This window comes from Numenius arquata, chromosome 3, assembly GCF_964106895.1.
Source record: "Numenius arquata chromosome 3, bNumArq3.hap1.1, whole genome shotgun sequence".
Taxonomy (NCBI): Eukaryota; Metazoa; Chordata; class Aves; order Charadriiformes; family Scolopacidae; genus Numenius; species Numenius arquata.
In genome coordinates this window covers 63,532,549-63,543,139 of record NC_133578.1, presented here as the reverse complement: position 1 = coordinate 63,543,139, position 10,591 = coordinate 63,532,549, and the positions used below count along the sequence as shown (strand labels likewise).

Sequence of the window (10,591 nt, the reverse complement as noted above, 5' to 3'; positions counted from 1 at the left end):
GGGCTCTGATCACACGAGGAGCAGCACACAGAAAACCCCAGGGGTCTACAAGGAGCCTCAAGGCTCCTCTGCCCGTGAGGAACGCACCGTAACACTGCAAAACACCTACGGCCCAACGCCAGGGCTTAACAAGGGGAGAGCTTTTTAGCTGCCTACACTGTTAACATGTTTGTCTAGTTTCCGTTTTCTTCCTCTTCTGATTTAGCACTAGAGTTCTGTTATCTGCTGATGACACATCTGTTCATCCCTGAACTCTGTAATACCATACAATTAGCATGCTTCTGAGTACACAATAAAAGCAAAAATTAGGAAGGGAAGAGATGGAAACTTTTCTGTTAAGAAAATCCTGATTAGGGGTTACTTGCATTTCAGCACTTTAAAACAGATTTTAAGCAAAAAAAGTCTTTTTGGAATTAGATTACAGTAAAACAGACAAGTAGCACTTAGTTTGATCTGAAGCGGAACACTCAGGCATTAACCTCTCTTCAACTGCTATAGCCTCCACCTCCTCAATGCCAGGGCTGTGCTGCAACCGTAACAAACAGCTGTTGCAAAGGCAAAAATCTAGAGGAGCAGCAAGGAAAAAAAAGAAGAAAAAAGAAAAAAAGTGAATCACACATTATACTGTTTGACATTTTTTTTTCTATTATAAATGAATACAGGAATACAAATGATTCAAAAGTTACCTCTCCCACCCAAAATGCTTAAGGTAAAGATAGGTTTGGGAACCTCTGAAGTTTTCCCATGAACCTCTCTGTTATACCCCACGTTACTGCTTTTAACTTGCTTGCTTCAGAAGACATTTTGAAACAGAATATGAAACAGAATGTCTGCATAAGTTATGGTACAAAGTAATCATGTATGTACATACACTGTGTATTTCAGTTTTCTCTTATCTAGACTGATCAAACATTAATCTCAGAGTTGTTTCCAAGTGAATGCCTTTACCAGCAAACAACTAAGAAGACATCCCTCTGAACAGCAGAACTCTCTTAACTTGCAGAAATACAGAAACAGCTTCAGCTCTGGCCTCCTTGACCAGATAACCAACTATTAGAACAACTTCCTGAGAAATGAGAAGTGCCAGGAAGTTGCTATTGCTCAAGGGCTGAACTGAATGGATTTGAACTGCAGGTCATGCCACAGCAAACTTGAACATATAACATAAACCAGAAGGAAGAAACGAGAAACTGAACTGATGAAAAAAATAGTTTCTCATACTGTCCAGTGCTAATGATAGATTCTGTCTCTTAAAACATACAAATTCAATCATTAACAACCTATCTCTTACTTTCCATAAAAGAGTTAATTTGACAATTAAAGTTTTGAATAAATGCTACCCGTAGAACTATCACTCATCTAAAACAAACATGCATATTTTTAATCACAGTATACAAAAGTAATTTTAAAAGACAAAATGGTAGCAACCTTTTGGTTTTTTCCATGTAGATCACAGGATTGTTTTAAAGAAGTATTCAAAGGATTATATTTTTTTTCTTGTATATCCTGACTTTCTAACTTACACTTTTGGAAAAAATGCAAAGACACTAAAGACAACAGTTATCTGATTCACCATTTCCCAACATCTCTTAATTAAAAATACTGAGGCAAGTTACAAAAGAGTCTCCTCCTCCCCTATCTTGTCAGGGATCTGAGGGGCTTGAAGAACTGAATTCTCCCTTGGAAAAATAGTATGGAAGGAGGACAGGGTCTCTTGGGAGTTGCCAGTACCCTGTTGTCAGACAAAATGACTGAAGTGACCATATATTCAGTGGGATCTGAACACGCTGAACAAGGACTGAAGAGCTACACTTAAAGGTAGAATTTCAGAGACTTGCTTAGTGTAAAGCTCTCCCTGAATTCAGGCACAGTTAACGAGACACCACGTCTATCCTCGTGCCACTCGGCCACACAGGGACCAGATGTGCTCGAGTATGTTACTGGCAAGTGGATAACGGTGAGGCACTCTGCACTTGGAGACTGACAAGGCCACCTCACCCCTTCAGGGACCGGTTTGCCAAACCAAAAGACCTTTCCTCTTGCAGACAGAATGTGAACCTTCCACCTTACATTCATCAGTTTTTATCTTAAGATGAACTGAAGGTGTTTACTGTGCAAAATGTATGGTGCATTTAGTTTTAAGGACAACAGATACCCGTAGAAGGTTTTAGAAGCTACTAAGCTTCTAAATACATACATACAGTGATTAAGCTTCTTAATACATACAGTTCCCTGAGGTATGCAAGACCCTCTGGCTGGTACAAAAAATAATAATAATAAAAGCAGTAGTTTTGGTTCTTGCAAGTTAAACCTACTGACACACCTTCAACTTGCCCTTCCGGGGTCCAGCAGGGAGAAAGCTAGAGCCTGGTCTATTGCCTGACTCAGCTCTGCACACCCACATCATCAGATACAGTGATTCAGTGATGATGCAACTACAGTGAGAAAAATGCAGTCTGAGCTCAGGCTATCAATAAAAGCACTGCAATCCTTGCTACAAAAGACAACAGGGCCCTTACAGATAACTTTTATGCCTGATGTAGTAAGTACATATCTGGAGCTTCACAAGGAGCTAGCCCAAGGTTTTTTTTCCCCCATGGCATGTTCAGGACTATCTAAATGGTATAAAAAAAAAAAATCCTGAAAATTTGAGCACAGAAGCACAAAACTCACACCCGATGCTTTCCTGAAGGCTCAGTTGTTATCTTTTTCTTCTATTCTAGTAACCAACATTGCTGTTACAAAAGATCTCATCTAAAACTTATAAGCTGAATTGATCATATATTTAAGAGTAGCGAAGAGTAGCAACTGAACACCTATCACATTAGCATTAGCTTGTTCCAATATTTTTTGCATGTCACTGTTAGACACTATTTGCTGCTCTCAAAGATAATCCTTTCTCTCACAGCTCCGCTTTCTATTCCAGCTTGCTGTTAAGCTCCCAAGCTGAATGATTGGCTATCAGGGCTTACAACGGACTTCCGTTCCCCAGACACAAATATATGAAATACATACCGAGGCTGCTATGCTTATGTTATATTCATGATCAGCTAGAATCTTCTCTTGTGTGGTGGAATTGAATTTGCGGGGAAAGTGATGCAGAGATGTAGTTGCTGCTTGCAGTAGAAAAGCTCCAAAATAAAAGACAAAAGTAGTCCCGTGGAAAAGAAAATCCTGAAAAGCAAATAAACAGAATCAGTCTGGGCTGCAATACATATTTAATTGTTCTGGTCTCAGTACAAATGAAACCCAACACTGAAACATGAAATGAGCACTGATAACAATAACTTCAGATAAGCAGTGTTAAATCCATCCCAGAGCTTAACCTGGACATGTTTTCACAGCTGCTTGCCATTATAAGCAACTCACTAACATAATTGGTGACAAAGGCCAACTCTCCCCAAACCCTATATTCTTTCAAATTAAGAGGCACATGCTCATCTATATGTATATATGCTGTCCTTTTAGATCACTTTAAAGCTATTAGAGCTTACAGAACTCTCCCTTCATACAGCTTATTTTTTATCTAAGGGACATACAGACCAACTTTATCATAATTTAAGGAGTACAATATAAGCTTGCAGTCCCCCAAATCCCTCCTTGACTATAACCTAAGCTCCAGAAGTACCACCTCCACACTTGAATTTTGCTTCTGTAAATACCCAGGAACACCTCAGCCTTGACACAGCTGAAATTTACTTCCTGATACAATCAGAATCCAAGAACTGAGGCATTTCCTCAACTGTCTCTGACTTGGCTACACCCAAAATACAGTAATTTGGAAGTACTTCATGATACTGTGCAATAAAATGCCTGAGACTTGAGAGGACAACAGTTAAGATTTACTTTAAATATGCTTGTCTCTTGGCCTTCTCTAGGCGATTCCCTCCTCTGTGGCAAATCCTAGATGAACACAATTTCTGGATTCTATTACTGGAGCACATGAAAAAGCAACTCTGGTACCCAAATCTCTTTGCAGGTTGTATTTCAAAGTCCAGTGTTTCACACAGTAAGATCCAAGATATGTTCCAGTACAGTTTTAAAATGTCTAAAATATTCTTTCAACATCTGCTGCTGAGTCTGCAAAGCTGACATTTGCACTGCACTCAGTTCCCAATTCCATACAACATACACTAGGTGCTTATACCTTTGCAGGCCTGCAAAAGCCAGAGGCACAATTTTTAAACTCATACACAACTATATGTGTGGGTTTTGATGATATCCACATTATATAGTCTATCTCCAGCAGTAACTAATTCTTTGTGCACTTTTAATTCCCTTGAGTGCAATGGACTACCAGTATGCCAAGAGTGAGAACCCCGGGTGCACCATGTGCGAGCCCATCATGACAGCAGACAGCATTCATACCCACCAGAGATTACTGTGCAACACCCTCACCTCACAGCAAAGTGACAATGTGCTGCATTTCCGTTTAGAGAACTGTTTCTTCATAGATATGAGATTTTCTTTTTACTGAAAGAATTTTCTTTTCAAACTCATCAGTTGTTCCATATTTGACATCAGCTAACGCTACTTAAATCACATCCTAGTCAGTTTTGATAAGTTGTGATATAAGCTGCTAGTACTGTTTCCCATTCCACTTAGATCAGGAAATAATTTTCTCTTAATTGAGAATCATTTTATCATTTGAGGTTAGCTCATAGCATGTACTGCTTTTCTTAATAACTGCCAATTACTGGGAGTCTAAATTTTGGAAAACCAGCTGCAGTAATTCCCAACTTCTGGTTTTCCATCCTGGCTGGGTTGTTGGGGTTATTCTTCCATTTTTTAAAAACAACTACTTCCTCCAGGACTACCACCAGGAGGCCCCATGGAAATCAACAGAACTGAGACGGGGGTAGAGGATGGCTTCCAGACATAGTGGAAAGAGGTAGAGAGCCTTCATGTGCTAGGCTTGCCAGATCTCAAGCTTTGGCCATAAGACACATTCCCTCAGTATCCATCTCTGCTGCAACGTCTGTACCTCATAGCAAAAACCAGTAGAGACCTACTCCAGCCTGACAGCGCTGAAGCATGGGAGAAGCTGCAGTGCTCTGCTGCAGCTGGGGGAGGCACTTCTCCCCACCAGATGCTTACTGTCGTGGCTTCCCCCCGCTCACTGGAGCTGGCAGACAGACACGGACATCCTTCATGCCACCACCTACGCATGTCAGACTGCACGCAGGTGTGTGGTCCCTGTGTGACAAACACTGGGCTTCCTACCATGGCCTGACATACCCATTTCATAGCGCAGCATTCCAGCAGCCTGGAAGGTCTGCACAAACCCATGGGTGATCAAGGACATCAATTACTCTTGGGCTGCCAAATACCTAGTATGCAACTATGTCAGTGTCACCAGCTGTACACTTTGCCACCACGGCTCATGAAGGAGCACAAATAACTCCATGAGGAAGACAGTGCTGACTGCACACAGGAGAGGTATTTCCAGAAGACAAACTCTTTCATTTCCTTCATTCTCCTGCCAAAGCCTCTAATTTCCTTCTCCTGGCAGCAATTACAGTGAAGCTATGTAGCATCAGTGGGGTTTCACGTTCATGTGGTGATGGTTTCTGTGACCAAAAACCCCCAGATCTTATGAGGGAGGATTTTTTGGTTTTTAGTGATTGTTAGCATGGTATCTACTTCTCCCTTGCCTCCACACTTGTATAATCATTGAAACCTCATACAAAGTGTATGTAAAACATTACCAGATCTGCATGATATGTTAGTTCACATCTAATTTTGTAAATGAGTGTGTTGTGAGTCAGGCTGTAAAGGACAGTATTTGTCATACCATCTGGCTTAATACAGTGATGTAGTGAGTGATGTATCTCCATAAGGTCCATATTTTCCCCCATCTTTTCACTCTGTACCATCTTATTTTTTAAGTACCTGCACTGGAGTCAAGGGAGCTACTTATGACATTAGGTATTACTAACTGCAGGGCTGTCAGAATCCTATGCTATTTTTCAAAATTTCATTTAAACTCTTGGAATCTTAAACCACATTTGTTCATAAATCTCTAAATGAAGCTATAATGCTCCAATATAACTAAGTCATGACTCTTCCCATTTTTGACATAATCTAATGACCTGTAGCTTCTGAGTTATATTGTAAATTTAATTTATAAAATAGCAAAACCCACATATTTATCTAAATGCATGCCAACCTAAAACAAACAGGTACACATTCTTATTTTATAGTAATAAAAATAGTTTTAGTGTTCCTAGTAATTATTTATTTGCAACAGAAGGTAAAAAAATCATTGTGAAGTGCTCCTAGAGTTTACTGCCAAGAAGTTAAAGAACATTTGGGTACCTGAAAATAGTGGTCAAACAATCTACCTAGTGTCATTTTTGTTGACAGCTGGAAGGGGCTGTATTTCACCTACCATGTTAGAGAGAAAACAATTCACTCTGCATTTATTTAAGATGTTAACTTAGTTACGACAGCTTTTTAGATTAAGTTACGGAGTCCCACAGATGCAGCTTTTATACAAGTCATGTAGCAATTTCCTGACATGAGAAAGTTTTCCAGTAATTTATCATATACAAGGGGTCAAAATTAACAGTACAACAAATCACTGCCAGCATCAAGTAGCCAATATGTAAGACATGTTTACACAGTTGTTATAGGATGAACGTTTGTATAGCATTTTCAATCTATAAAAGGCTATGCCCTCACCCAGCAACTCTTAAATTGATGCATGATTGTAAATTGGCAAACAGTTTCAATGAAACCCAGGACACCATTAATTTACTTATGTTATGTACATGCTCAAGGGTTTGGTTGCATCACAACTTGCGAGGTTGTCGCAGCATAAATCCCTGTAAAGGTCTCTGTAATTGTAACTCATTATCAGCCTTATTACTGCCTGTCTTGTGCTGGAAAGCTGACGCTGTATGTATGTGTATTCACTATAGAAGTGCTCACGTTTGTTTCAATAGACTCTAGTCTGTTACCACTGATGGGCTTTGAAGCTATCAGATCCCCAAACTCATGAACTCCTTGATTTGCTATGAAGATCTTTTGTTTTAAGGGACTAAAGGCTATGCTGTCTTTGACTGCCTAAGGTCTAACAGCCACTCACCAATGTTGCCCTAGCTTTAAGGAATTGACCCAGAAGTCAGCAGAAGACTTTCTTAGGAACTGGAGACTTCCTGGGTGCTTTAATCCATCCCCTACAGTCTCAGACAACCACCATCACACAATGTGTTTGCAAACGTATCACTTCCTTTGCAACATTAGATGTATCTTTCTATCTCGCATTATTCACAGGGTGTTACTACCACTTCTCTAATAGTCAGAAAACATTTTCCAATTTCCAGTCCACAATTATTTCTAGCCATTTAAACCAATTTGTTGTCATGCCTTGTTAAACTAGTCCTCTTCCTGCCACTCATGCATTTTATGTGCTCATAGAGGACAAGTATTGTCCTTCCATCAGTTTCAAAAGCTGGGCTCTTTCAGCCTCCATCATCAACCAGGTCCTGTAGTTCCTCCGTCACCCTTGTAGCCCTACTCTTTCTTTTTACAGCTTTGAATTCCTCTGTTTTGAGAAACTTTTTGCTAAAACAGAAGGCTGGGCACTAAGATTTAGGATCTCCTGACATGATTTTCAGTTTATAAAACAAATGGAATCCTTAAATAAAGAAAAAAAATCGTACCGTCTGGTTCCAGTTGACAGCAATTCTATTTGCATAACCGAAGAGGAACACACAGAGGAACACAATGGACAGGAACCACGCAGTCACCGCTACAAACATCACCCATCCCTGCAGCAGAGGCAGTGGAACTCGGGTAGAAGCTACCAAAATCCAGACTATCGTTCCAAACAGCTGCAAGGAAAGGAATACAGATGATAAACTGAAAGGTAACTTTTATTCTGTCCTTTTTGCTTAAGAACTAATATCACACATCAACATGTCCTCAGATTACTTTTAGGAATCAAGAGGAAACACTTCAAAAGTACCCAGGGAGCCTAAGTGCAGTTCTCAGAAACAACAGGCACTAAGTGGCAGTAAAAGAAGCCACTCTGAAATTCTTAAAAGCTCTTAAAATAGTCTTGAAAATGGGATTTACAAACCCAGGTGACTTGCGTGCTGCTGCTCAAAATTTTACCCTTACTCTCATTTTGAGGGAAATGTCAGAAATGTGATAACATGGTTCACAACCACACATTTATATATGTAATCTCTCTACATATACTAAAGTTAGCATGAGAAGGGTGTACATAAGATTTGGATTCAATCTCATACTGTTCAGTTTTGTAGTCCTAATCAGATGAGATACAGAAAAGAGAAGAAACTGCATCCTCTTTTTCAATGCATTTTTAATAAAAAGCTGAAAGAGAACACGCTAAGCAATAAAGTGAAAGAGAAAACTGGAATACAGAATAAGGTGAACTGTAAATTGTGTTGTAACGCCTAGAAAAACAAACAGCTTTCCAGAATTATCATAACCTGGGTAAGAATTCAGCACCACCAATTTTCTTTTCAGCATGCTGACTGCAGCGCGAGTGGTGGGGATGCTCTGCTATGACAGGCTGATGGAGAATTTACATACTCTAAGGCTTGCCTGGTTTAATCAGCTCTTGGTCTAACAAAGGGTACTATTTCTCCCTGCATATCCTGCCTCTTTATAAAAAAGGATAACTGGAGAAAATCCTAACTGCCATCTGAAGTATGCTCATTTATAAAAAAAAGGGTTAATTTAATAATCCAACCTGCTGTGTAGTGACAGCTACAATCAATTTCCAAGCAAGTTACTACTTTCCTGTTTAAATCCTACAGATTTACAACTACAAAGTTGTAAAGAGGTTACATTTTCAGCTTCAGAGAACTTTCTTTTGAGTAAAGGTTGGATCAAAGATACCTTTAAAAGGTGCCTGTTGTAAAACTAGTTGGTTCCTCTCGTGCTACATTGCGGCAGCATGTATGTAAAGATGCATTGCTAGTCTCAGTTCAAAGCTCCCAAGGGTTTATGTATTAGCCTTCAAGTTGTTCTCTAGATTTCCTTTTTTAGTTGCTGTGAAGAACCAAGCTTTCTCTGGTCTCACAAGACTGCAGGTGCAAGTCTGTTACCCAGAGACCATAGTGATGGGCAGTGAGATAGCAGAAGGGACAGCAGAAAGTGTCTGTTAAACAAAAAGCAGAGACACATCAAATGTCTTCAGTATTTTGAATGTGCAATCTTGCAGGCTTCTTTAAAAATAGATTTAGAAATCCAGCGTAGAGACTGCTAATCTCTGCACCCACTGTCGTGCCATTGCCTCACACTACACCTGTCCACTTCAGCTCGGATGTCAGATGTATAATAGGCTGGCCAACCTAATTAACCTTTTGTCCCTCCTGACTGCAGGCCTGATTTAGGGCCTGGACTTGTCCTCTGGGCTCTTTGCTCGGGTGCAGTTTTCCAGATGGCGGTGTGGGATCCACTTCACAGACTGGGACCCGGGCAGCAGTCAGCTCTGACACCAAAACCAACCAATATTAATAAAAACAGACTTATAACACACTCACACAGGCAAAAAAAACAGCCTAACTCTCCATGATGGGTTTTTGGATCTGGGACTCTGCAGCTCAGAGTCCTCAACAGGTGAAACAACCCCCGGTGAGACCCAACTCCACAGGCCTCTCGGTGCCACCGCCCGGGCCGAGGGGAGCAAACAGACCGGAGGGAGCGGAGACGGGTCCCCTCTGCCCTTCCCGGCACAGCCCCGCGTCCCAGGCACCGGCGCCGGAGCGGGGCGGCCCGGGAGCTCCCCGCTGCCGCTGCCTCGGCCGCCCGCACCTTTCCCTCTCACAAAATGGCAGGCGAGGAGTGCGGGCGACGAGGGGCTGCTGCCCGGCCATCCCCGGGCAGCGGCACGTCGTCGTGTCCCCCCTCCCCGGGCTCCCGGCACCGCGGGAGGGAGACGGGCGCCGGGCAGCAGGGCGCGGAGCCGCGGCGGGGCGCTGAGGGGAGGGAAAAGCGCGGGAAGGCCGGTGGCCGCTCTCCCCCCTCTCCCCGCACTCACGATCTCCAGGAAGATGACGGCTCCCGAGTAGGTGCGCAGGATCTCCAGGCCGGAGGGCAAAGTGACCCGGGGCTGAGGGAAGTAGGCGGCGGGGTTGGGAGGCGGCGGCATAGACGAGGCTCCCCTGGGCAACATGTTGCTGTGGCGGCGGCTGCCGAGCGCGGCGGGGACGGCCGAGCGGCGGCCAGGTGGGCGCGGAGGCGGCGGCGGCGGCGGAGGAGGAGGAGGAGGAGGGAGCAGGTGCGGGCGGGCCTGTGCGCGCCGCCCCAGCCGCCTCCCTCCTCCCCGCCCCAGCGCCGGGCCCGCCTCGCCTCGCCTCGCCTCGCCCAGGCCTGGGCGGGCGGCCCCGGGGTGCCGGGGACCGTCCCGGCCCCTCCTCACCGCGCCCGGTGGGAGGCGGCGGCGGGAGCTCCCCCGAGGAGCCGGGCCGTGGTCGGCCGGTGGCTTTCGGCATCCTCCGGAGCGCTGTGTCGGCAACGGGGTGCAGCGCTCATCCTTCACAAGCTCCAGCCAGACTTAGGGAGTCGTTTCTTAATGTCAGTTTGCGAAAAGTTGTGATTTACCTTCTTACTG

General features: G+C 43.3%; 1 protein-coding gene across 1 annotated transcript; it reads right to left on the bottom strand.

The window, feature by feature from the left end:
* Nucleotides 1-492: 492 nt before the first annotated feature.
* On the bottom strand, nucleotides 493-10,153 carry MAL2 (mal, T cell differentiation protein 2). The gene is made up of 4 exons (XM_074145720.1): nucleotides 10,019-10,153; nucleotides 7,668-7,838; nucleotides 3,016-3,174; nucleotides 493-564 (listed from the first exon to the last, which is right to left on the bottom strand). Exons 1-4 carry the CDS (start codon nucleotides 10,151-10,153, stop codon nucleotides 493-495), a joined length of 537 nt encoding a protein of 178 aa, XP_074001821.1.
* Between the last annotated feature and the right edge of the window lie 438 nt (nucleotides 10,154-10,591).

What these genes read in the sequence shown, in the direction of transcription:
- MAL2 (XM_074145720.1), bottom strand. Translation starts at nt 10,153, where the DNA reads ATGTTGCCCAGGGGAGCCTCGTCTATGCCGCCGCCTCCCAACCCCGCC. An exon ending in CCGTCATCTTCCTGGAGATC is followed by an intron (nt 7,839 to 10,018) that starts GTGAGTGCGGGG and finishes CTTTCCTTGCAG; the next exon opens with CTGTTTGGAACGATAGTCTG. An exon ending in CTGTCAACTGGAACCAGACG is followed by an intron (nt 3,175 to 7,667) that starts GTACGATTTTTT and finishes TTTGCTTTTCAG; the next exon opens with GATTTTCTTTTCCACGGGAC.